This window comes from Gallinula chloropus (assembly GCF_964237585.1).
Source record: "Gallinula chloropus genome assembly, chromosome: 10".
Lineage (NCBI taxonomy): Eukaryota > Metazoa > Chordata > Aves > Gruiformes > Rallidae > Gallinula > Gallinula chloropus.
In genome coordinates, this window is record NC_140095.1 from 13382210 (window position 1) to 13409174 (window position 26965).

Sequence of the window (26965 nt, forward strand, 5' to 3'; positions counted from 1 at the left end):
GCGCTTTCACCTCACCTCCGGGGAGACGGGGGCTCATTTACCCTTCGTGCTGCGCAGCCAGTGCGCTGCTGGGCACCACCAGCCTCGCCAGCCAGCCTGCGCCCCGCCGGGATGGGGATGCCCAGCATCCTGCTCCTGGAAGCTGGCTTCATTTGGTCCTTGTGTTGCAGCTCTGGAGCACGCACCGGGCTTGTGATCCAGCCCCAGGACGGGCTTTGCAGCCAGGGGGAGAGGGGAAGATGTGGTGCCTTCCCACCTCTTGGCCACAGAGCAGCTTCCCAGTAATTTAGCCAACCTCCATTCTTGTTTTAATGACCATTAGAGAGTCTCCCTGCAAACTCTGGAAGTGTTACAGCAGCAGAAAACGTTGACATCTACCGTCTCTGTGCTTATTGCCCAGCTCCCAGGAAGGTGGGAAGGCCGAGTCTTCTTTAGGCTGTAAATCCTTTAACCCTGGGATGATCTATCTCCTGTGTCAGCGCAGCGCCCTAATCCCAGCCAGAGCCTTGGTAGACTACTGTAATATAAGTATTTATTAGCTGGCTGAGCTTTCAAGGCTCTGTCTTCATCCCAACAGCATGGCTGCACTTGGGAGCAGCACATGGGAGCAGCATGGTGGTTTCTGAAGGCTGGATGTGCTGCAGGAAGGGCTCAAGCACTGGGGGAAGATGCTGGAGGATCCTTCTCTGTGTTACTCTCTCTGCTCCTGCTCGCTCTGCTGTGGGAAGGTGGATTGGTGGCTCCTCTATGTTCTTGAACCACACAGCCTTTAATGGCCTGAGATTTCTAGGCACTAGTATAGCAAAACAGACTGATGTTTACCTCAGAGCAGGGAAAATCCTCTCTGGAAATGGGGCTTTTGACAATGTTGTTCCACATTGTCCTCTAAGATATATATGTGCCCAGAGGCACTGGGAGATGTTCTCATCCTCCTGGATCTTGAGAGACACCACGCTCACAAAAATCTGTATTTTTAAACTGCTTTTTATTGAAATGTAGTACATTAGCAAACCCTAACTAACCGGTATACACTATTAACATATTGGCATATACCACGTAACTACAATACAGTGTTATACTTACATCAAAACATGTCAAGAAGTTCTGCTGCTGTCAAGCTACAGTTTCACAAGGGCTGGAAAGATCTGATTGTCGGGAGGGCACCGCACCACACGCCGTGCCTGCGTCCCCACAGCATCCCCATCGCTCAGCCAGGCCCCCAGCAGCTGCTGGCAGTTTTAGGTGACGTGGTCACACCAGTGGGGTCCACCTTGCAGCAAGCCAGTCGAGATAGACTTCTCATTTTACCCACACACAAATTATTTGGAGTTTTTGTTGTTGTTTGCTGCAGTCTCCCACGCCCAAAGGCCGGGGTGTCGCTCTCTGCCGGGATATAAAACCATCCTGGTTTGGCAGACTCGGTGCATAGTTGGCCATGGCCTCGAGCAGGTGATCCCGAGTAGGCACAGTCATCCAGAGAAACTTCTAGGATTCAGCATCTACTTGCAAGCTGCACGAGGGCAGGCTGGGCAAACAGAAGAGCGATGCCATCACTCGGTTCGCTCAGGAAGGTTATTCCCCTTTACAGGACCAGTGTGACAGATCTTACCAGGGCTAGGAGGAGTTAAGTCTAGACATACAGGGTAGAAAAAGTCTGATGTGGTGGCAACCGAGGTGGCTTCTTTGTCATGTAGGACCCTGCAGCAGTGCCCACACAAAGGGAGCCCGGCCAGGCGACGGCTGGATGCTGCCTTCGGGGCTGCAGCGTAGGAGCCAGACAACTCTGCAAAGAGGAGCCCCAAACGCCCTATTAAACTTCCCTGTCTTGAGAGCAGCAAAGACCATCAATTTATTGTCAAGCCCGGACTTCCCTGTGCTGGAGCACAAGAGGGTTGCTGAGCTGTGGAGCCGCTGTCCCGAAGATCTCCATAGTGCAGCCCAGGCAGGTGCAAAGGCTGCGGGCAGATACAGCCTTTACTGCCTGAGACAGCCAGAGGGGGTTACACACACGGGCATGGCAGATCCAGAGCAAATTTAGCCATCAGATGTCGTGAGCACAACCCAGCAGAGCTGCTCTGTTGGGAATTAATGGTTCTTGTCCCCCTGAGGGGTTCGGGCAGCTGAAGACCAAGTCAGAGCCAAGCAAAGGCGAGCCCTGCAGCTCAGGGGAAGCAGGGAGAAGGTATTAATGGAAAGGCAAACGGCCCAGCGAGTGCACACAGCTGAGCTCAGGGCAAGGACCAAAACGCTGCTCGCTCCTGAGGGGCTCAGCCGCAGTGAGCTGTGGAGGATGTGAGTGGGGAAGGGAATAGCCCGTGCCCAGCAGGAGGGAGGGAGGGAGCCTTCACAGGCCCACCCAGCAGATTTTTGGGGTGTGATAACTCAGTCCCAGCTGTGAGACACTAGCTCGTGTAACACCTCAGCCTTGCAATGAAATCACTCTAAATAGCTTCAACTTGCAACAAAGCCCTGTGCACTTCTTACTTTGCAGGAGTATTAATACTTAATTATTAACTCTTTAGGGAAGGGACTATTTTTGGGTAACACCTGATACCTCAGGGTCCCCGTGCCCAGAGACATTATTGCCTTAAAAAGAATAAATATTCAGACATTATTGCACAACCTACACACCCTGCTCTGTTCATCTGGGCATCTCCATGAGGGTAACAGGCTGAGGAGCAAAAGGGTGGTCCATACAAGGATCCACAGAATGAGCATCCCAAAACAGCAGCTTGCATCCCACGCAGCCTCTGCTTTGGCCAAGAAAAACCCACCTGGAACCTCCGTGCTCTCACAGCCTGTGATGTTGGTTTGGACTGATGAAACCCTTTCAGGGGCCTGGCCAGCATGGTGACAGCAGGGTGGTGAAGATGATGCTGGAAACAGTTCTCAGGAGGAGGATGAAAAGAGTAGTAATCAGTGGGGAGGAAGGGCAGGGATTAATTAGGGAGAATTAAGAGGTTTTGGGAACCTTACAGGCTTTTTAAAAAGAGTAGGTGAGTGAAAGGATGGAACAACTGACATAGGTAGAAAGGTGTTGATTAGGGCTGCTCTGCCAGCAGCTGTCATCCCCCTAAAGCACTTCACAAGCACCAGGTAAACCTGAGGGGACCCTGTGAGGTCAGGGCTTTGGCCCAACAGACATTACCCAGCACCATGGGCCCCTGCCCAGAGCAGAATTCTGGCTGGAGCCCGGCTCCTCTCACTGCATCCCACCAGGAAGCAGGTGGGAGGGGGGGTACAGCTTTTTCTCTTGGTTATTTCAAAGACATGGAAACAAAGCAGAAAGCAGCACCACCCTGCAGAAGCACAGCCTGCCTTTCCCCTGATTTGCCCTCAGTTTGGATAATTGAAACATCTTCCCCTCTCTCCCCCCCTCCCCTGCTCAGCAGTTTGCAGCCAGCGTGCTGGAGCACGGGCTGCCCTCACGGCAGTACCCTGTGGTGCAGTCAGTCTAGCAGGGAAAGGGAGAAGTGAAGATATCTTTAAATATAACAACACATATGCAAGCTGTCACAGCACATCACACACTCTTCTGCACGGCTCGGGCTGGGAAAATTAGGTCACATATGGAGGTGTAACCTGGGGTGAAAAAGGAGCCAAAGCTTCACTTGTGAAGTGCAGGGTGTTTCCTGGGGTCCCTGCCCTGAGCCCCCCTGCCCTGCCCTCCTCTCCCCACACTGCAGGGCTGGCAGCAGCCCTGTGGTTTCTGTATTTGCCCTGCTGTGCCTTGGCCTGTGTGCTGCCATGCTGCCTTCTTATCAAAAACAGGTGACTATCAGCTAAGCAAAAAAACCTGACATATTTTTAACAATTAAGTCAACTCACTCCCCAGTAATCAGGCTGCAGAGCTGCCCAGACTTCAGCTCAACCCTGGTGCCTTCATCCCTCAGCTCATGTCCTTTGACTGTGGCATTATCTCAAACCAAAATTGGGCTAAGCGAGTCCTGGAGCCTCAGCACGACCCTTGCCTCCTGCAGACCTCCCTTCCGATTTTCAGTAGCTGGTAAAAGCTCCTGGCTCTCCCAAAGCTTCTCACTGTTTTACATGGACACGTTTAAAGAAAACAGAAGATGTGTAAGAGTCTCATAACACAGTCCTAGATGCATTTATTTAACTATTTTTGGTCTTTCTTTGGCTTATGTAGGATATCTGGCTATTCCTATAGCATCCTCAGGTGCCAAGGTGAGCATCCTAGAAGCACGGGGACAGTGCAGACAGTTACCAATGCACGAGCTCACTGGAGGGAGTGAGTGTCAAGTAAATTTTAACATGCTTCAAATGTAATACTTAATATTAGTATGATAGGCACAAAGCACACTTACAGTCTGAGGGTTTTTTTTTTACTGGCAATTATCCTCTAAGAACACAAGCAAACCCTGACTTTACAAACGTCTTACGGGAACATGCAAAACCTTCATAGAACAAGAGGCTGGGAAAGAGAAGGTGAAGTGCTAGGGTTTAAATAGTTAAGGGAAACACTTGGAGATAAAAGCTTTTTTTATATGTAGGAGTCATAAAATTAATGGTTTTTGTTAAAAAGCACTTTTTTTCTTCTTTTTTTTTTGTAACCTTAAAAATGATTTTCCAAGTTTCTGGCACTTAGAGTTCTCAGTGTATCTTACTTCTATGAAATGACTCAACCAGACACAGCAGAACAAGAACAACGATGCTCATCAAGCTTTTTTTTTTTTTATATATATACTGACTAATATTAAAAGGAAAACCTCAAACTTACCAGCACAGCCCAGAAAAAAAATCACCCATGTTGCTGTGGTGCCTTTTCCCTACCCCAAATATGACTAAGTAGGAGAACGCCTGCCACGGCACGTCCCAGCACGCACACAGGGATCAATTGTTGGAACCAGCTTTTCATTTTTCCTAGTGTTGTGAGATTTGCCTAATCCAGGATGCCAATTATAATCATCAGCTTCCTTATCCGAGATGCTACAGCACAAACACGTTTTTATATCACTATTCCAGACCCTGCTCTCCACAGAAGCAAATCTTCACTCCCCCTGCTTAAAACCAAGATGTTAGGTTAGGAATAAGGAGATTTAACAAAATACAAATTACACTATTTATTAGTTTGTCTCTGGGGGGGGTTGTACTTTCTATTGTTACTTTTAATTCCCATGCCTCTTCTAGCTTTTCCTGCATGCTCTGACACACATCTGATGCTGCAAAGGGACTTGGCTGGAGCTAGGAAACCATCACTTTTGTCTCTGTCCCGAAACCATGTCCCAGCATCATTCCTGGTGGCCTTGGGGCAAATCCCTGCGTGGGGCTGAGGCAGTCCCTACAAGAAGGATTGCTTGCATCCGTGCCCCACGCAGTGCTACAACAGGCTCTCCCACCCAAAACCCCACTGGCGGGGCTCTGTACCCCCTTTGATGTGGTGCCGGTGGCCGGGGCTCGCGGCACAGGCTGCAATGTGCTTCTTGGAGACACCCAGACATTTCTGTACTTAACCGGGAACACCCAGGTGTTTGTCGGCTTATGGTAACCTGACTGCCTCCCCTGGATAACAACAAGCCCCAGAACATCCTAGAGATGGTAACTGTTTTCTCTGGGGCGTTTGTTTTCGGAAGTCCCTGGGTCTGACGTGCCTGCCTGCTGCGATCAGCAGAGCTAATTACAAAAACAGGCCTTGCTCAATCAGCCCTTCTGCCACCCCCGAGCCCTGTCTGGGCCTGAGCACAGCTCAGCCAGGCTGGGTTTGGGAGCTCTGCCCCAGCTCGCTGGCGCTGTAAGGAGCTGCCCCTCCTCTGCACATCTGCAAGGCGGGGATGGGTGCTGACCACGACCTGCTGCCTCTCAAGCCACTGGCTGGCATTTTCTGCAACCTTCACTTCTGCTTTGTGAGAGAGTGGGTGTTAAAATTGTGCTCTTAAAAAGTCTGGGGTTTCTAGAGTAAGCTGAATGGCAATAAAAGTTCATTTGGTAAATATAAAGGTGGGTGTTATGAGAAAAACCTCCCTACACTTCACACCACCCACTCCTGAATTATCAGATTAAATAAAGCTGATGCACAGCAACAAAACTCAAAGCCCGCTCGGCAAAGAGGATCATTTCCTCATTTTACAGAGCTAGGTTTTTCTTTTTCTCTTAAACATCCGCGTTAAAGACGCAGCTGAACCACACTTCAGATAAGGATATATGTCAAGCAGGCTGCTGTACAATTAAAAAACATAATAAAGGAGGGGAAATCCCCCCTGCTCATAGCAAAAGCGGATGAAATTTAAGCGTGGCAGGGTATGTCTTACCTTTCTTTTTGGCTTAACTCATTTCTCAAGACTCCTATACGGGAGGGTGAAGCTTTGTTTCACATTTACAAGGACACAAATGCGTTTTCTACACCTACAGGAACTCAGACTGCAATGGAGAAAAAATCCAAACATTCATTAAACAGCTACGCATTGTCCGGTAGGAAAAGGTGGAGCAGAAGCACTCGCTCCTCCGCATCTGCTCATTTGAGGAACGCTGTGGATGACTTAACTCCAGAGGTTCCTCTCCCACTCTCCGTTTCTGCATTAGTCTCTCAGAAGCTTGCAAACAAGATCCATTTCCCCACCGCTTCTGTCCCACGCCGGTAAAAATTGATTTTCCCTGCAGAGTGTCAAAGCAGTTGCTGCTTTCCTTTTCTTCTGCTGCTTTCTGCAATCCTGTTATTGATGTCAGTGGGAAAGGGCACGGCTTAGAGAATGTGTTTGTTATTTAACTGTTGCAGATCTCAACGGGAGAACGGGGTAAGAAGCTTACCTCTTTTCTTCTCTGTGTAATGCCAACATGCTGGCTTTTAAAAAACCTCAGTGAAAAATTTGGTGGATTATTTAGCATCCCCCACCCCCACCCCACTCCCCACCCCCAAAAAAAAAGTTAAGTGAGAAAGAAAGCTAATTAGATTCCTGCATATTTCAAAAAGTCTAATGGTTTTCAGGTAGATTAAGTGCTGGTTCTGTGAATGTCCTCTCTGTAGAAAGAGACTCACTTGACTTGAGGACACAGAAGGACCAAACGTATATTCGGTGTAGACCATTCTTCTTCTGCTTCAATCGAATCGCAGTAAAAACCAAGCATCAAGTCTCTTGAAATCTTTCTGCAAATGCAGGTCCTCTCTGCAGCTTTAACATCAGACTGGCTTGCTACTGTCCAGGGTTACGTGGGTTGTAGGAAACTCAATGCACTTATAAAGGTCCCTTTCAGAAGGGGCTATTTCACAGTAAGGTTATGGATTGACCGAGATATACGAGTGCTTTTACCAGTCACTGGCCATCTCCTCTACAACCAGCTCCCTTTCTGACATTGCCCAACCATCTGGGCAATTCAAAAATGGAAACAGCAGACGTCTGTGTGAGAGACGCATTTGCAGTACAGCACAAACTCTTAGGACCACCGTAAAACCTCTTCTGCATCGCCGCGGCTGGACCGACACAGCTCCCCATGCTGCTACTCAGCAATTTCCATCAGACAACCTTGCTTATGTGCAACTCTTTGTCAAAGATGCCACCCTCAGAAACCACCACAGTTGGTCTTCGTCTTTGCAATCGAGAAGGTGGGTTCGTGTTCTGGAAAAAGCAGCTCTTCTTCAGACAAAGGAGATCCATGGAAAGAGTACACAACAATAGGAATGAGAAATGAAAAGAACGGAAAAAGGGCCAGGAAGGAGCATGGATTCCTTTCAGGTCTTGTTCTCATCATACATGTCCAAGGCAGGCTCGATGGTTGAGAACTCGCTCTCGTAGACCAGGCTTCGAGGGGACAGAGAGTTACGATGAAAGAAGTGACTGCCTACAAGAGGTAGAACAAATCCTCGTTAGGAGCAAGCATGAACAACGTAAGAACTGAGTAAAGCATCCTTGTACATCAGTGCTGACCACAAACACAGCGTGCATGGATAGCATAGCCACCCGCTAACACAAACCAGTAACAGCAGATGAAATAGTTCACCTCCGTTCACTCTGCCTGCTCAAAGCACCTGCTTTCCATATGCATGAACAATCCCACCTCAAATGGTGCTTTCAGATAAAAGAGGTCAAGTCTGAGCAGAGCTGGGGCAGGCTGCAGTTTTGCACTAGATGCTTGCTGTTGATTTACAGCTTTGTAAACAGGCATGTGCTTCCTTGAGAAACCCAGAACGCTGTGGTAGGTGCCCAGTTCCCTATGCTGTGCACCAGCACAAAGCACTCCAGCTCAGCACCAAAAAGAATTAGTAGGCTAAGTGAGGAGGTCACTACAGACCATCCAAACGATGCTGCTGAAGGCCTGACCTCCTCTGGAGCTCAGCAACCTCCATCCACCTGGAATCACCTTCTAGAAACAGGCACCAACATATTTCCTTACACAGAACCAAAGGAGACCCAACCCCCTGCATTTGGCAATACCTGAAGCAAGCACCAAGTGGCTGTTGATAGGGTGGGGAATGGAAGTTCCTTTTTCCTTTGGCCACCTGGCATTCTCATGGCTCTCCAAACCTGCAGATGTGTTTTGCAAGGAGCCCAACCCTGCTGCTGTACAAATGGTTCTCTCTGAAAGCATCTATCAGATCAGGCCCTTGGCCAAAACATTTCATTACTCGGTTTCTTGATCCCAGGGGGGATTAGCTGGGAGCACGGCTGCTTAGATTACAATACGCCACATGATCCAAATTGTAGGCAACTGAAAAGCTTCCAAGTTCATCATGAAGACACTCTGCAAGCCAAGGTGCCTCCAGTTTCAGGCATCACTGGAACAACACGCTTAGGGGATAGCAGTTTTAGCTCTGGCAGAATTTGGGTGCTTCAGCTGTCCTTTCTCCTGAAATTTTGAGTCCAGCCTATGCCCTTATTTCATAAAGTGCTTATGAAAGGTATGAGGGAAGAAAAATTCAGCTGTTACTGTCCAAAAAACCTTTTCTCCTTCCCCACTCACCCAAAAGACAGAAACTAAGAAAAAAAGAATTCCTTATTAAGATTTAAGAGAAAAAGCTAGAGCTATAGTTGAACATGTGGAACTGTTGAAAGAACAAGAGATGAGTTTTGCACTTATAAAAGCAGAAGCCTCAGAACAGCACTGGCTGGAGGAGCCAGGGACACCACAGCCAGGTTCCCCAACTCATTTTGGGTTCCCCAAAAACTCATTTTACAAGCTATGACAGCAAGCTGCCATCCTGATGTGCAGCAAACTTCAGCCTGAGTTGCAGAGCAATTGCATGTCCGGGTTGAAGGACAGCAGCAAACTGGAGCTGGGCAACGTGTCTGCTGCCAGTTTACCAAACCACCTCCAAAGCTCTCCTTTAGCACTGACAGCCAGCACACACACACTCTCCACCATTCACACTGAGAAGGGGAAGTTTTTGCAAGCAAATGAATCTATTTTTGATCTTCTTGTTAGCTGAAACGAGCAGTTATGTTGCATAGGAGTGAACTGCTCATTCTGCCAGGAGCACGTACCCAGGCACTGGGTTGGAATAAGCTTTGCAGCAGCAGTCAGTGGGGGATGATGAACACTCACTTTCTAGATCTGAACCCGCTCCCAAGGTTACAGGTTTCTAAAACTGGGCAATACTTAAAATAAAAAAAACAACAAAAGAGAGGTTAAGATTTTGAGGGAACATAACCTTTGAACCATGACTTCCAGCTGATCATAGTCTGTCTTCAAAGAGACTGAACCTACTTTAAAACACTACCAGATGAAACAGATTTTCAAGATCCTTCATGAAACATGTTGTGGGTCAGGGTCATTTAATTTTTGGTGACCAAGTCTCAGCCCACAGTTGAAACAAGCCAGTGACATAGGATGTTTCATCTCCCTTTCCTCCACCCGCCAAACTGTTACATACCAAATAGCCACTGCTGAAAGGAAACAAAGGGGATTCTAAAAGCTTGGTGCAGCTTTTGTTTTTATAGCACACAAGTCAAACAAGGGATTAGGAAGCAGACAGCCCAGGCCGTCATTTCCTCTGTGTGCGCCCAGACTTCCAAGGGAGAGATTTAATCAGCACACACAGGTCATCTGACAACAAATATTTTAAATGAATCTGGAGAAACTGCATATCCAGCACCTCTAAAATTCTTTACTGGGAGTACTTTCTTGCTTCTTGCCAGGAGAAATTCAAGCCACCAGCTTCTGGGAAGGCTGGATGTTTCCAGACAGATACAGGTGTCTCAGCTCTCATCCTGCTTTGGGGACACACCATTCATTCTCCCCTTAAAGATCTCCCTCCTTTACCACCCAGCACAGCCCACCCAGTGCTCAAAGTCCAGCTGCTGCTCAGTGCTTTTCATCACTCGATCGTCAGGTGCTCGAGTAACCAGGTCAGTGTTCCTGCCCACAACTTACAGCTACAGAAACAGAGTCAGCAGGGCACAGTGACCCAGCTACGCTCATCTCAATGAGGAAAACTGCTAGTGCTTGTTTAAAAGTGTGGCATTGGACCAGTTGATGAATGTACTGAACAACTGCATTTTAGGGGCAACTAGAAACATCCACAGTTCCAAATTCTGCTTATGAATCTGTTCTTCCTGTTTTGCACTTACCAAAAAATACCAAGATCTATCCCTTAGGTATGGAAGCCAAACAGGCAGCCTGCATTCAGGTTTAGTACATGGAAATGAATCCTCCAGCGCTCTCTGCCACTAATCTGCATTACATAGTTATAAAGAACTTTCCAGGTAACTTGCATTGAGTCTGAAAATGAACACACTGCTCTGGAATTGATCTTGATGTATACCATAGGATGCTACACAAGTAGGCACAACACCAAGGCTAAAAATTCAAGAGACATGTCATCGCTGTAGCTGTGCAGGTGCATCAGGGGTTTAGTATCACCCGGTGGTCCCTTTCCACCTGGAGGTGTTTTAATGCCCTCAGTCATTATTTCAATGGCCTCAGGCATTAATCAGGGCCATCTTCTGCCACAGTTTGCAGTCCCTCCACAGCTCCCCAGGTACAACTACTTCTTCATGTGGAAACACGATCAGGGCACTCCCTCTCTCAGCCAAGCTGTTCTAGACACGCTCTCGGTTAAGGAACAGAAGAGCAGGATTATTTCACCAAGCATCCCTCCAAGCCAGCTGTTCAGCAAGGCACTGCTGCTCCCTCCTGCACCATACATACACACCCATACCAAGGGCCCATCTCTTCTTTCCTCTCACTGCTGACACATGAGTAACATTACTCATTTTTTAGTGTGTGGACATCTATAAGCATGGCAGACCACAAAAACTTTGGGAATTGCCTTGTGTCTACCCAGAGTCAAAAAATGAGTGTCAATGATGGTGCAGAACCCATCTTTGAATACATTTACTTCAATAACAGGATGAACTTCATTGCTAGCCTGACCTGTAACCAACCTAGCAGATACTGTCTGTATTTGTCTCAACACATTAAGACAATTGCTAGAGGCCCAAAAGAAGGTTAAAAGAGATGGCCATGGGCTATTTAAATCCTCCTCAGAGGGAAATGCCCCAGAAAGCCTGTTAACCATTTTGTTCCCACTATCACCCCACTTCTGCTACTGCTGCTCTGCAGAAGAAACATGAACTGGAACTGTTTGTGGTGCCTTTGGCATCTGATTCACCACACTGCTCAGGCCATCCCTGTGCATCCCTCTCCAGCAGCATTAAAATCCCACACCCCCACTTCAGGGTTGTTGTTTCAGGAGACAAGCACAAACTTACCATTTCCCTGTCACTGTGGAGAGATCAGTGAAAAAAAAAAAGTGACCCTTGTGTTTTGTAGCCTGTACCCTACATCACACTCTAACCACATTCCTCCTTTTTTTGGGAACAAGGCTCAGCTGACACACACTGTATTTTACAAGGAGACAATCCTCAGCCACACTACCTTTCAAGGCTGCTTTCCCCCCCCCTCCTCCTCATGAGTAAGCCCAATGGGGTTTTCCAGTCTTTTAAAATGCACTTAACTGCTCTATTGATTATTTTCACGTTTCTTTCAAAATTTCACGAGGACATACTGAAAAATAACCCTATTAAATGTACTGAAGCCATCACATACTTCATGTCTTATTATAAAAGCTGCCTTCTCAGCTGAAGCTTGCTGGGCAGGTAAGAATTAAGGAACTATTTTAATGTAGACTCTGGCTGCATTCCTAAATTCTAAAAGTGCCTATACATAAAAAAATAAAATTAAATTATCTAATTCCCAGTACATAAAAAAAATTAAATTTTACAGTAAAATTGGTTCTCTCTGTTCATTTAATTAAATTAGAAAGGAATAAATTTCAAGTGTCTACATCTTGATAGGAGAACAACAAAAACAACCAAACTCAGAATAGGTTTAAGTTCTATCAATTATATTTTCCTTACCAATTTGTTACTACCTTCCCCTCCCCATCTCATTAACTAACTCAAGCATTGGCATTTGGCTACGAATCAGATCCACATGTTTTAACTGCCTGTTTTGAAATTACTCACAGGCTGCTTGCATAAGTAAACTTGTGTTAAACAGCCTCAGCAAGGACAGCGATGAGAGATGTTTTCCTTCTGCCTCCTCACCAGTAAAAAAAAACCCTGGCAAGAAGGGACACGTCTGCAAAGAGTTTCTACATCACAGTAAAGATCAGTATCTATTTTTCATGATCCAAATGTGAACAAAAACTATAACCCCATCACTAATATGAAAGGAGGCATCAGACAGTAGGGGAAAATGCTACCTTTTCACTTGGTGTTGGGAAGAAGTGGTTTAGAATTGCTTCACTTTTATCAGAAGGAAGGGTGGGGTGAAGGCAAGAGACAGAAGACATTTGTGAGTTGTACTTAGAAGAAAACTGTGTTGCAAACCTTCAGCAATGCCTGATCTAAAGACAAAAATCGTACTGCAGTACTCACAGTGTGACACAGGAGTGTAACAGGAGACCTGGAGAAATTTCAAATTAGTTCTCAGCTGGAGTCAAAGTAAGCCCGTTATATACCAGGATGCTTGGCCCAGCTTTTTTCCCCCTAACAAGTTGCTAATAATACTCTTGTTAGTCATTCCAGGGCTGGGTGGCATCATAAGAACGGCACTGTGTGAGACTTCCACGAGTTAGCTTTGCCTGTCCCAAAAATGAAACGGGCAGAATACAGATCTGCAAGGATGAAATCATTCAGAGGAAATGAAGCACCTTATAAAATTTACAAAAGGCTGTCAAGTCTTAAATACTAACACAGAGAATCCAAGAAAAACGCAATTCTCACAGAGGAAGATTTAATAATTAAAGTTTTTTTTTATTTCTTCACTTTTTCCTTAATACAAAGCTTTGGCATCAGCGAATTTTATGAAAAAATAGAATGTACTAAATAATTGCTTGTGCTGCATGATCGATAAATGATGCATAAAAAATAGGTGTCTCTCTCCAAGGCAATCGTCTGGAAAGCGTTTCTTCAATACCATTCTGCTCTGTGGGGCAGAAAAAAAAGGAACAAAAGATTTATATTAAAGTTAATACTACTAATATCCCCCCCTCCAAATCCCTGTAAAAGTAAGTTAGTGAGAAATGACTAATTACACAAGGGCAGAGCATTACAAGAGGTATGTACTCCTTACATCATGCTTACAGGATCGGTAAAACAGAACAGCCAGAGGTTTGAGCACTCCTAAACTTCTAAGGAAACTCCATCTGCTACCAAAAAACTCTGGAGTGGTGCTATCCAACATCTGGGCATTTTGGACTTTAAAACCACAGTTACACAGTAATTTCTGACCCTCTTTTAATAAGCAAAGCAAAAAACTCTTCTTCAGTTCCCTTAAGTCACTACCTAAATCACTGAATATTAGACCAAGAAAAAGCAGCTGGTTTCTAATCTTCTTATCACTTAGACAACATTTACTTTCATCAGGAACTATTTTAAAATGCATATGTGCATGTATATATACATCCATGCAAACATATATACACAGCTAGGTAACTATATGCACACACAACTCCGTAACTATTGCTCTAAATCCATTTTTAAGCTGTTGGAAGGACACAGGAGAAAAAAATAAAAGGATCAGGACATATTTTTAGGTGAGTTTTAATGCAGAATATTTGGCACCTTTTACTTGCATCAGCATATTTTGTGGCCTCATTTTTGCTGCTGTTTTCTGATAACAAAAAGCCCTCAGCTTCCTCCTGAAACACTATCATAACAAGTGTAGCATATGCCAACATCGCTTTTTATATGGAAAACAGCATGAAACCAGGTATGCTGTTATGATGTTTGATGGAAATCGCAGTGAGAAGGAGCTGCTGTATATTTGGCACCATACTCAGCACAGGAAATGCTTTATCAGGCACTGGGGAACATAAGGTGTCAACCAAACAGTAAATCTGAGCACTGGTGTCATACATAGCACATCTTAAACTGTCGAAGATGAGTAGTGGAACCTAGAAACACTTGTGGAGGCTGCTTAGATCCCAAAGGATTTGATGGAAAAAAAGCTGTGGAGGTTAAAGGCTACAGCTTGGTACCTCAGTTAGCCAAATAAGTGATTTTTTGACAGCTTGTGTTTCTGCTGTTGTTAGTTTAAGTCTGCCTCAAAGTATATACTTGTGTACGCTTGCACTTTCATTCCTATCACTGGGGAAAGCAGCTGTCCTTACACCCGCCTGCCCTTTGTTTGTACTGAGGGAACATCCCTGTGAAAACACTTCACATGGCAGTGAGGGCCTCCAGAGAAGCAGCCTGCCCTTTCTGTAAAAATAGACCCAGATCCCGCTGAGCAAATGACAACAAAAGAAGAGTTGCAAGGGAAAGCAGAAATACAACTGCTATCAGTGCCCACATCTGGATGGTGCTACACGGGCTACGGTTCCTTTGTCTTCTTCCTAATGATGTGGAAATGCCCAGACATTCCCGTTTCACAACCCCTCTTGCTCCCTGATTTCCCAAGCTGTTTTGCTGTGCAGATTAACCATGTTCAGCTATAGCTCCGTTCATAGAATCACAGACTGGTCTGGGTTGGAAGGGACCCCAAGGGTCACAGAGCTCCAACCCCCTGCCATAGGCAGGGACACCAACCTCCAGGCTGGAGCTACACAAGGTTGCCCAGGGCCCCATCCAACCTGGCCTGGAACACCCCCAGGGATGGGGCATCCATCACCTCTCTGAGCAGCCTGTTCCAGCACCTCACCACTCTCTCTGCAAAGAACTTCCCCCTAATATCTAATCTAAACCTTCCCTCCTTTAGCTTCAATCCATTCCCCCTTGTCCTGCCATTGTCTGCCCTTTTAAAAAGCTGATTCCCCTCCTGTTTCTCTGCTCCCTTCAGGGACTGGCAGGCTGCAATGAGGTTCCTCCACAGCCTTCTCTTCTCCAGGCTGAATAAGCCCAGCTCCCTCAGCCTCTCTTCGTAGGGGAGCTGCTCCAGCCCTCTGATCATCTTTGTGGCCTCCTCTGAACCCTCTCCAACAATTCTACATCTTTCTTGTTTCTGCGTTGCCAGGATCCTGATAAATACTTGAAATTGCAAGATTTTGACAAATGGGAAAAATTATCAGGTGACTCAATAGGGCTACCTGAAGTTCTAAAGCCCTTCTGGAATTAGCATCTGAAAAGAGGAGGAAGATTTGCAATTCAAGGTTCCTGATGACCAAAACCCTGAGGGACTTAGTGTTACTCCCTCTTGAAGATCCCTTTGAGACTCTAAATTTATTACACTGGGGACTGTAAGACTTTTACAGCTTACTGAGAAGGACACCTTACACTTTCCAGGGGGCAATACAAGTTAAAACCCCCTCCAAACTAACAACTTCTTCCTCTTATCTCAAAATGACAACAAAAAAAGAAGTTTTATTTGTAGAGCCACATTTCCAGGCTGCACAGGAGAGTGCCTTTCAATCTCACCCCACTTTTGGTAAGAGATCAACACATCTAACGGAAACTCAGCTGTGTCGAGGCGTTCAGAGACCAGAGAAAGATGTTGACATTTTCCCCTCCTTAAATAAATTATGATTAAATATATACCATGAGACCAGCTGTTCTGTATACCTAAAATGAAAGTAGCTAAATGTACCTAGTTAACGTATCTTCAGAACAGATTTATACTTGCCCACACACAGGACTATAAAAAGAGATTGAAAGTCATGTGCTAGGGTCATTTCTTGTGCAGCCTGTCTGAAGGGAGGCATTAGGGGTATCTTTAAAAATTAAGGAAGCACAGATGTTTTTAAGCACTCCTTCGCCTGCGATTCTCAAGCAGACTAAAACACAAGGTCAGAAGACTGGTCTGCTCTCTTCACTTGACAGAAGAAACAGTAGCATATTCATTGCTTTCATCTCTCTCTCTAAGAGCAAAAAGGTACTTTTCTATTTAAATACCTTTTTTTCCCCTGAGATGGAAGTGTGCCAAGTAGGAATACTAATTATTACTTTTTTCATATGAAGTTTGCCTAAGAAATTGAGGTGAAGACTGGCAAAGATAACTGATGGTAGTAATTTCTGGCTGTGTCAGATGAATTTTGAACATGGGGATTTAATGGCAGAATTTTAATGTTTATCTAGACCACTGATCAAAAACTGAATATAAATATTCTCCTCTTTTCCCTTTCCACACCTCCACTTGGCAAGGAGATTTCCTTGGACAATAAAGTTAAATATCAATTAAAAAGGGACTTTAGATGTTACCCTGGAACCTATTGTTAACAGATTTACATCAAGAAAAAGCAGAAAAGGCATTTAACACTTTAAAAAACTGCATTTTCTCCATTCTTTCAGTATTTACTCCCAATGTTGTCCATGACACACCCACCCACCAGACATACATAGAAACATCTCAATATTTACTTACTCATTAGCATTCAAGCTAGCTGTGGCTTTGATGATCATGTAGCAGAGTGTAAGGGCACTGAGGAGGCCAAAACTGGCAATAATAAACCATTCTTCTGTTGACAAAGGAAAGGGAGGAAATCACTCGTGGGAGAAGGCTTATGTCAAAGCGATGCCACTATTCCCCTCAAACACCACTGGCGGAAGGCAAGAGGCTTCTAAGCCATGACTGGCACCAGGAGGTGAAGCAGAAGGAGGTTAGCCACAGAGTTACTGACTGGAGAAGGCTAGCAAAGAAGAAGTGGAGAGAGGTGTGGAAAAAAAGCATGGCACAACAATAATTCCCGGCTGAGCCCAAGGGTTAGTGATTAAGATTACTTAACACTGTCAAGTGAAATGCAGGAACAAGGGAAAATGTCATGAAAACTCTGTCTGCCCCCAAGACAGAAAAGGTTGTCAGGGTTGGTTTAGATGCAGCTCTTCACATAAGCATACCCAATGCACTTTCACACTTAATTTGTGGTTTTGCCCCCTCCCTCCTGAATAAATGCTTAGAAAAAGGTAGCTCGCTCAACAGTAAAACATAACTAGTTTTCCATTTACTAGACAGGAATAAAGCATGGGGGAAATAATTTCAACATGAGTGTATACATACAGCCACATTAAGGAAAAGTCAGAGAGAAGGCTATTAAACAATGTTTCCTATTGGAAGTTCTCCACCCGAGATCAATTTGGCACACAGTAATGGATCAGAACACAAAGACTTCTGTTGAATATGGCTTTTGTTTTAACTCTCATGCATCAAAGAATGCATGTGTCATCCATGAAATCCAAACATCTGAACAGCCTTTTCTAAAGCTTTATTTTATAAACATTGTCAGAAAGAACTGTTGCTGATTATTTCTTGTTTTACCCTGGCATCCCATCTGTGTAAGAGCAGTACTACAGTTGGGAACAGACAAGTAAAAATACCTTCTATAAAACCAAGTAGTGAAAAAGTTTAACTGAAACTACAGAGTTTTCCCACCCATGATGAGGAAAGCAGCACACAAACAGATTTGCTCTCTGCTCAGAAGAGCTGAATACAAGGTGGATCAGATGTTGAAGACTGCATGACAAAGTGACTGGCTTTGGAAAGAATCTAGATTTTATATGTGGATTTTTCCTTCTCAGCTCAGGACATTTATGGATACAAACTATGTGTTTCGTAACATGAGATTTTTTTCTTTAATAAGACATTTACTTTGCTACAGCATCTAAAGGAACACTGTAATGAACACTGCCTCATACATATACCAGTATAAGTTCAAAATCTAAATCATATATGCACATAAGCAAAATACAAGGAGAAAAATCAGACTGTTGTACTGCATGGGTTCTATTTTTGCAACTCAGCCAGAAAAACAACCATTCATGCATCAAATTAGACTGTACAGCATATGGAAAAGTGATGTGATTCCACACATACTGTGTTCATTATAGTGCTATTATATGCTAAAAACCCTAGGTAAAATTCAGTGAGTGGAAGTTTCCCATGCTGTTCTTACGGATAAGAGCTTGTGAGCAGTGCAGGAACAGTTTTCTGATGTCATAGAACACTTGGACAACACTCAAATGTTGGTACATCAAATACTGTTCTTTAGTTCACAAATTTTGTAATAAAAACCATCTGCTAAGGCACATCAGAATTCCTGCAGTAATGTTCTCTGGGGAAAAAATATTTGCAGAAATAGTAATCAGCCAAAATATTTATCCTTGTGTAAATTATTGCATGTAAAGTATTTTGAAAGGGTAAATGATGCTTTTGGCAATCCCGCTTCTTGCGCTGGTTACCAAATTCAGGAGGGTTATTTTGTTGCCATTTTAGTTCACCCAGTGTTCTTTGCATGCAGATCTAAATGGATCTACCATCAATAATGAAAGCGTTGGCACTGCCACACTCAGAGTTACCGGTTTCAATGTGCAGCATATGCCTCTCATGGAGACACCGAGGTCACCTCTGCCCCTGTGGGGAAACCTCTCACCATGGCCCTGCAGCACAGCAAGTGCCACACACCAGGAAAACCACAGCCCGGTACTGGAAGGCAAAGAGAACTTACTTGTCACAGCAATGTTGATCTCTCCTGACCTTGGCGTTAGCTCCCCGTCCTGGGGGAGCTGGGACATCCCAGAGCTGCGCAGGGGCTCCAGGCTGAGAGAGCTGTCGTTGGCAAAATCACCCAGCGCTGACCGCCGGCTGGCTGGCTGGCCTCTGGTGAGCCTTTCCATGTCAAAGGCCACGTTATCTGTACATTGCACGTTTGGCTGGAAGAATAAGTGATTCCACGTTACAACAGTGAATGTTCTACATGTAGCAAACCTGTAGAGTAGCCACTCGCGCTACTCAATCGCTGCGGCTGTTCCCAGATGGCACAGGAGAGAAGCACACAAGCTGGCCAGTTCTATCTGAAGCTGCTCCTCCAACCCATCTTAATGAGGTGGAAGGGGAAGCCTGATAATTTTCATGCAGCTGATTGAAAAACTGCTTTAGAAAGTGTCTTTTCACAGAATTTTATCAAGTGCCTTGTGTCTTATTTGTGGACTTGCACGCTGGTTTTTTCATATACTTTATCATCAGGTGCTTCTTGCCAGTTCAGATAGAGAGACTGTGTCTATTGTAGTTGTGTCAGCTAAATGTTTGGCAGAGAAAGGTGTAAAACCCTACTTGTGAACAGTGTAAATCAAGACCTAAAAGCAAATTCCCCTAGTGATCAGATTTTACATTTCCTCCCCGTCCCACTGCTTTTCTCTTACCAAGGAGTCTGAATTCCTACGCAAAATTCATTTTACTGAAGAAATAGTTTCACTGTAGACAAAAATGGTACTTTAAAAAAGTTTTTCTACCTAAGTTTTTCTTCCTTTTTTCTTTCTTCTGAAAAAAGCATAACTCCACAACTTTTTTTTCCTCATATGGGAGAGAGAAGAATCCTCTTTGAGGTTCTTCACTTCCATCGCTTTGTTAACTGGCCAACAAAAGTAGTCCTCAGTGATCCCATAAGCCATGAGCTTGAGGAAAACTTGCCAAGAGCATGGCTTTTAGCATGAAAAACAAATTTAAGAACATCTACAGGAGACCATGACAAGAACAAGAGATTTACAGAGTAAATTTAACAAAGAAAGGCTGAAAAAAGTTGAGAAAGGGAAGATTATAGAGAACCTAGTAAACATTCAGTAGATAAGCAATTATTTAAGTGGAAATATAACAATATATTCCCAGTGACCAACCAGGGAAAGGAACAAAACCAACAAATCATCTTTATCAGCAGCAATGAAATGGATAAAACTACCCAAATACTTTCTGACTAAGGGTACTGGAACACCATTCTCCCATACAATTTTTCTACCTGTTCTGCCTCAGACATGGGAGGAGGAAGAGCTCATAGTGCAACTTACCACAATTCCCAGTGCCTTTAAAATGTTCAGTTTACACATTGGACACGTACAGTGCTCACTAAGCCATGGATCCACACAGGCTTTGTGGAAAACATGCCTAGAAGAATGGATAAAGCACAGATAATTTGCAAACAGTTCTATTTAGCACAATGAGAACTACTTTAACAAACTTATATGTAAGTTTCTTTTTAATTAAGCCAGATGAACAAGTTCTATAATTGCCAGTATTCCATGCTGGTAAGAAATAAAAAATATCAAGAGCTGTTGCTTGTCACCCTTTACTAACAGTTCAACTAAGAAGAGACACTTGAAAGCAGATTCCCTTCCTCCCCCTTTTATTGTGAATATGGGCAGAATAACTATGGGAACAAAATCCCTACCATAACTTTGTGTAAGGTCTTGTCTCAGTATCTATGTAGAACCTGATTATAAATTGCGTAGGAAGAATATTGATCTACTAGAAATCAATTTTACTCAGAAAATCAGTGCAACCAACCCAAATATGTTTATTTTTAAAAGGGCTTTTATAATTACTACATCTAAGCCAAAAAACCCAGCTTTTCCTACCAGCAGTATTTCTTCCTATCAGGAAGGAAAACATATCCATGATCATATGATAATTGTGAAAAAAGAAGAATCTTTCCAAGATGAAAAAGCAAACTGGGGCTCTACTTGCACACCAGGTAACTCCACAACAGAGAGCAGCCTGAACTGCCACCTACATTGCATACAGAATCTTAGTCACACGTGTGAATATAAATGGAAGCGCTGGGATGGGCATTAGCCAATATAACGAGGAAGGATTACAGAGAGACCAAAATAACACACCTATTACATCCTCTCCACTTGTCAACAGGCAATGAACTTTTGAAAGCACACTCACAGCAGACTTTCTACACAATACAGCTTTAGCAAATACTAATAACCTAGTCAGAATAATTACTTATAAGAATCCAATTTCTCATTTCCAGGGGTCCTGACTGCAGAGTAAACAGCCAGGAAGAACAGGCACACCCAGGCACGACAGACTGGTGATCACGACAAGGATCAGCAGTTACAAGGGCTGCTCAGCTGGCGAAGAGCTGTGCTCTGAAGCCAGCAGGTGAAGAAGCAGTGACAGAACAAGAAGTTCTTGCCATCTATTTGAGGGATCAGCACAGTCTGTAAGAGGTCACACATGCCCTCAGGGCAGCATGGAGTCGCCATACTGTCTGGCCCCTCATTTCTCAGTTCATACTTGCTGCTCTGTGCATCAGTTAACTTCATCCTGGGGTTTGGGTCTTCCTTGTTCCCTATCCCTTGGGGTTTACAACCTGACACTAAATTCAGCAAGTTAATTTATTTTGTCTGGCTACTAAGACTGATGGAGTGACTTAAGTATATCAGCATAGCCAGGGTGCAGTCAGCTACAGCTCTGTATCCTACCTGCACTACAGATGCATGGACTTACAGAGTACAATACAGTCAACAGAAGATGGAGAGGGAGTGAAAGAACTTTGCTTATCTATATCCCAGGAATTGCAGGAATAGAAACTTAGAGAATCTCAGCTACTCACTTTGCTGGCTGAGTCTCCTAGCAATAGGGCAGTCACAACAACCCAAGACATATACATTGCTTACTGTTCAAATAATTGCTCAAAATACAAACTCATTTCCATCATTATTAGATCTTAACCCATTCCCTTCATTTCTCACAAAACTACAGGAATCAATGTTTAGAAATCTTGGGTGACAAAGTGGTTTGAAATCTTCTGAAACAAAGATAGGCTATTTCTCTGTGTTCAGCAAATGATGGCTTTTAGTTGCTTATATTTCCTTTTAAGATTCTGAAGTCCGCTTTTTTAGAGGAGGACAAACCTGAAAATCTAATATTTTGGGAAACAGCAGACATCAAGACTCCACAGAAATATGAAAACAGCTTTAATATATCGTTATCAGCTAATCAGTGCTGTAGAAGCACTCAGATCAAGTGAAGCAGGCGACTGATATGGATGCCAACATGCATCTGCTAAATATTATGAGTTATTTTAAAGAGTCATTAGCAGTTTGATATAGTTCAAATACATCAAACAGCTCAACTATTTTTGCGACCTCTTAATTCTTTGTTTTTAGTTCCTAAACCTTCAAGTATGTTTATCAATGTGTTTCAAAAAAGCTCTGAGCTCCAAAGGTTATTTATTGATTTAGATCAGCATGGCTCTGCCTACTACTTATGCAGTTTATCTGCTCCTGAGAAAGCTTTCTGATACCATCATCATGGCTCATGTCTGGATCTCTCTGCTTGCAAGAGTTAAAAAGTACCTATACAGCAAGAGTAAACATGTGAATTATTTTAAAAACTCTGTCTGACAAAATAAGCCCTTACATTTTCTGCTAATGTAAACTTTAAATCTTCATATTTGTCCCTTGTTTCCCCAAGACCATAAGTCTGAAGAGTTCCCAGCCAGTTGCTCTAGGTCAAAGCAGCTGACTACATTCCCCGAGGAGCCACACACCAGGGAGTCAAGTGTGACACAGCTTTCGCTGCTTCTCCAGCCTCAGGGCTGGAGGAAGCCCGGCTGGCAGCCAGGCTGGCAGCACTGAAGGAGTCTCCCATGCAGGCATAACTCCAGACAGGTGACCTGCAGGTATTTTTCCACTCTGTCAGCATACCCAAGCCAGTTGCCCTCCAGGTTGTAATAAACACCATAACGCCAACTCTGTTGTACAACAGAGATTCTCTGCAGCTTTTCACAGAGAAAAAGTGAGTTAGAAATCTCCTTAAGCAATGTGATGCCTTCAGATTTGCATGTCAAGGGTTTGAACAAGTGTTATTTCCCCAGAGCTCACCACACTTCTCAATGCAGCATCCCAAAAGAACTCTGATCAACATGCTGCTTGCAAAGTAGCCTCCTTGGCTACTCCTGGAGGCAGCTGCTCCCCTTGCTCTGGGGTACAAACCTCCCAGCCTGGCTGGCAAACAGCACACAGGTCCTTCCTGCCCTGCTGCAGGCAAGCCCATTACAGCTCACACAGCTGAGGAGGGATGTCTGGCCTGGTGTGGCAAGGAGGAAGGCCCACCTTCATCCCAGCAGGCAACTCAAGGGGAGAGCAGCCTCAGTGCTTTCCACTAATATGGAGTGCTCCTGGGGGAAAAAGAGAAAGTGCCCTTGCAAGCAGGTAACAGAGAAAATGGGGATGGTGCAGAGGCATTACAGTAAGCAGAAAGGATGACATTGAGATACTGTGTTAATTTGCTCTTAAAAAACCCCCAAACCAACCTCTACATGCAGCAGCACAAAATCAGACTGATGGAAGTCTGGCTTAATTTCCCCCTTCTTGTCCAGTACAGGAAATACTAAGAATTTGACTCAAAAGCCGTTTATTTTAACATATTCACTACTTAATTTCTCATCCTACCTTGTAAATGCCTTCCTTCCCAGGACATCTTTCTGCCCTTTACAGTGTCACGCTGTGCTTTTCTCTAACCCATCACTTTGCTCTCCCCTTCCCTTCTCTCTCACTAGTCCTTCCCAATACCCCCTCCTGATCACTTTTCACACAGTGCCCCTTCATCTCCAAGATGCAGCTGGATTATGGTAAAGGAAAACTACCTGAATAAGAAAATTATCCATGAGGTTTGTCTTTTGCTAGAATCCTTTTGACATTTGCTTACAATACTTATTTTTCACTCACATAATGATATTCACAAAAGGCAGAGATATTCCTCAGGCTTGCAAGCCCAGAACAAATGACTACTGTATCCCTCTGTGCACTAAAACCTGTATGTACATCCATAGGCTGCTGGTACCGAACATATTTCTCTCTCTGAAGCACAAAATGAATGACATTTTTGGTAATGTTTTTCATTTAAATTTATTTTTTTAAATTGGCTACAAGTTCCCATCTGCCACAGAGCTTTACATCACAAATACAGTCTTTCACTGCAGAATTTTAAGTGCAGCTTGCTCAGCTGATGGTAGGTTTTGCCTGCTGTGTGTCTGCCCAGACCAGGCTCCTCTCTACTGAGGCAAAGAGTGACAGACCACACTTAACTGCAGAGAACAATTGCGGTACCAAAGGGAAATGCTACTTTCAAATTGATGAAAGCAGCAGGGATGTCCTATGTCAGTGATTCCTACTGTCTAATGATCATAGCTTCCTCAATAGGCACAGTAAGAAAAACTTCTAGCCTTTCATTTGCTTCCTATTTGTCAAGCCATTTTCTCCATGGTTTTCTTGCAATTTATTTTCTCATCTAGTGTAAAGGCTTGCTTGTAGTTGTTTTGTGTGTGGTAGTTTTGTTGCCTTTTAAAAAAAAACCCTAATTTTGCATATTGTACTAAACTGAGAGATTGAAGTATCAGGTAGTTGAAAAGGATTAAACCTCAGAAACAACATTTGGGGAGAAGCATCTCAGATACTGAAGACTAAGAAGTCTTACACACAATCTGAAATCTACTGACTGACCCTTCATCTACAAATGTAAAAATGTCTCCTGGAAGGCACACATCTTAATATTTCTGTCTAGCCAAGATGGTTTTGCAGGCAGCTCAAAGCTGAACTGCAGCAGATAAAAAGTGATACTGAAAAAGGGAAGTAGAAAGTGAACATGAAAGTTGTTATCCAGCCTTCAGCAGTAATGTAATCTGAGCCTTCACTGACCTTACATACTTGTGAAAAAGAGAACAAAAAAAATGGATCTACACAAGAGCCTTGATGTGTCCTTTACATGGGAGGTTGTGCTAAGGAAGGAGATTGTGCTGAGGTGGCAGGCAGGTGCCTCCATCCAGCTCCCCGAACATGAAAATGTCTGGAGTGTAGAAGATAAATCACACACATCCACAACGACCAAGAGCTCCCAAATCTTTACAGATCTAAGACCAAGCTCTTCTATTCTCAAACATTTTAAAGGGAGTTTCTAAACAAGCACTTGTAGAGTATATTAAGTAAACAACCACACTGAGAAATGGTTTCCCACAGCCCAAGAGGTAAAGAACATACAGAAAAACAAACCAAATTAAACTTCTGGCTTCAGAAGTAGAATGAAAACATATTTTGATCATTACGATATAAAATAATACTGTTTGACTTTTATGATGATAGATATTCATTATGCATTAGAAGAAAAATATTCCAGCTATTGAGAGGAGCCAGCACTGCAGGAGGATTTAGAAGACCGATAATGAGCTCTTATGTGCTGCTGCGTGACTGAAGCTCAACTCCAACACCATGACTTTGTTGCTTCTAGAGTATCATGCACTATTTATACACTAAGCACAGGCCAAATTACTGGATCTTGGCTGCATATACAGAACGTAACTTACATGTATTTATTTGTGTCTGGAGATAAGGAGAAAGCTTTGCATTTCAGAATACAAGGGAAAGATGTCCTTGGTAATGCTTAAGGCTACCAAAAGGTACTGATTCATCAAAACTGATCACCAGGTGGAAAAGCAAATATCCTGAAACAACTCAAGAATGGAAATGAAATGGAAACAAGCTGAAAACCTGTAAATGTCAAGAACTGCATACAAGGAGGAGGAAGTTGTTATATTTTAAGTAGAATATCCAGGGAGTACAATCTTCAGATACAAGCCAACGACACGCTGCACTGGAGAGACCAAAGACAGATGATAGGACAGTGGCTGACTGACATCAGAGGAGGTATGAAGGTTGGAAACACCACAGTTAGGTTTCCTCCAGTTTTTTAGAAGCCAACATCCAATGTTGCACATCATCTGTGCAGAATGCTGCAGCTATACCTGGTTCATTAATAATTTTTGTGACCACACACTGCCCAGTCCTTAAATCTGCACACTCTCCCCCCTTAAGATTAGGAGCTCCACCGCCCATCTTCAAGATCATAATCTTTATTTTAATCTCTACTGTCATAACAGTGCCAGTACCCACTTTCATACCCTCTGGTATGACAGCCTAAATTAAACTGGCTGTTATTAGGACAGGAAACATCTACCAAATGTGCCTGTAAATTACAACGCATACGTTACATGAAAGGAAGCAAAGGAACACAAAGAGTAGTTTCCAAACAAAGCAACTTTACTAGCTTACTTGCATGGTAAAATGCGAACAACATCGTTCTGCTTGTAACTCTCAATGCAGACAGCACAGTGATCAAAGTCTGGGTCTGTTTCCTAAAATGAACAAAATGAAAATGCAAGTCAAGAGCTGAGGCTAGACAAACAGAAAAGTAGTTGTGACTGGTACATGAACTGCACCGTACCAAGGGGCTGTTACTAAGAAGATAGAAAACCAGTGACTGGGTTATATTCCAACATGGCTAGAGAAAGAAAAACCTCAAATACAAAACTCTCCCCTCATTTGGGGTAGGTAAAAGGTAGCTAAGGCTTAAGATGTTTCTAATATTTAGTGGAATCACTACAATAGAGTGGTGAATTTACTAGTGGCTTTACTTCAGCATGGAAGCTAAAACTTATATCACATTCAGGTGTTCTGTGGTTTGGTGGGTTTTTTTTCTGAGGAGTAGAGAGTGTGGGTGGCAGGATAAGAATCTTGGGAGTTCCCTTTTATAACCAGAACTAGCAATTTTGACTTATTTCAGAGTAGTGCAGTACTTCTGTCTGATACTTATTCGCACCATTATCATTGTTCTTACCCGGATACAGAGATGAACATCACTGACTGGCTCCTTTCTTACTCTGTTTTCCAGAACTTATTATTAAATAATAATAATATATATAAAAATAATTTTTAGTCATGAGAAGTTACAATTTCTGATTAAAAAGGTCTGACTTCATTTGGATGTAGCTACGGCACCAGACATACAGATTTAAAATATTTGA

At 43.7% G+C, this 26965-nt stretch overlaps 1 protein-coding gene across 1 annotated transcript in view; it reads right to left on the reverse strand.

Moving 5' to 3' along the window:
* Positions 1 to 13189: 13189 nt before the first annotated feature.
* RNF130 (ring finger protein 130) overlaps positions 13190 to 26965 on the reverse strand; it is a 42115-nt gene continuing 28339 nt past the window's right edge. The window contains exons 5-9 of the mRNA XM_084268827.1: positions 26214 to 26296; positions 20163 to 20259; positions 18830 to 19034; positions 16753 to 16846; positions 13190 to 13380 (exon numbers count right to left, since the gene is read on the reverse strand). Of these exons, the coding sequence (XP_084124953.1) occupies positions 13365 to 13380; positions 16753 to 16846; positions 18830 to 19034; positions 20163 to 20259; positions 26214 to 26296 (495 nt within the window). The 3' untranslated portion in view covers positions 13190 to 13364. The remainder of the gene's footprint in view (positions 13381 to 16752; positions 16847 to 18829; positions 19035 to 20162; positions 20260 to 26213; positions 26297 to 26965) is intronic.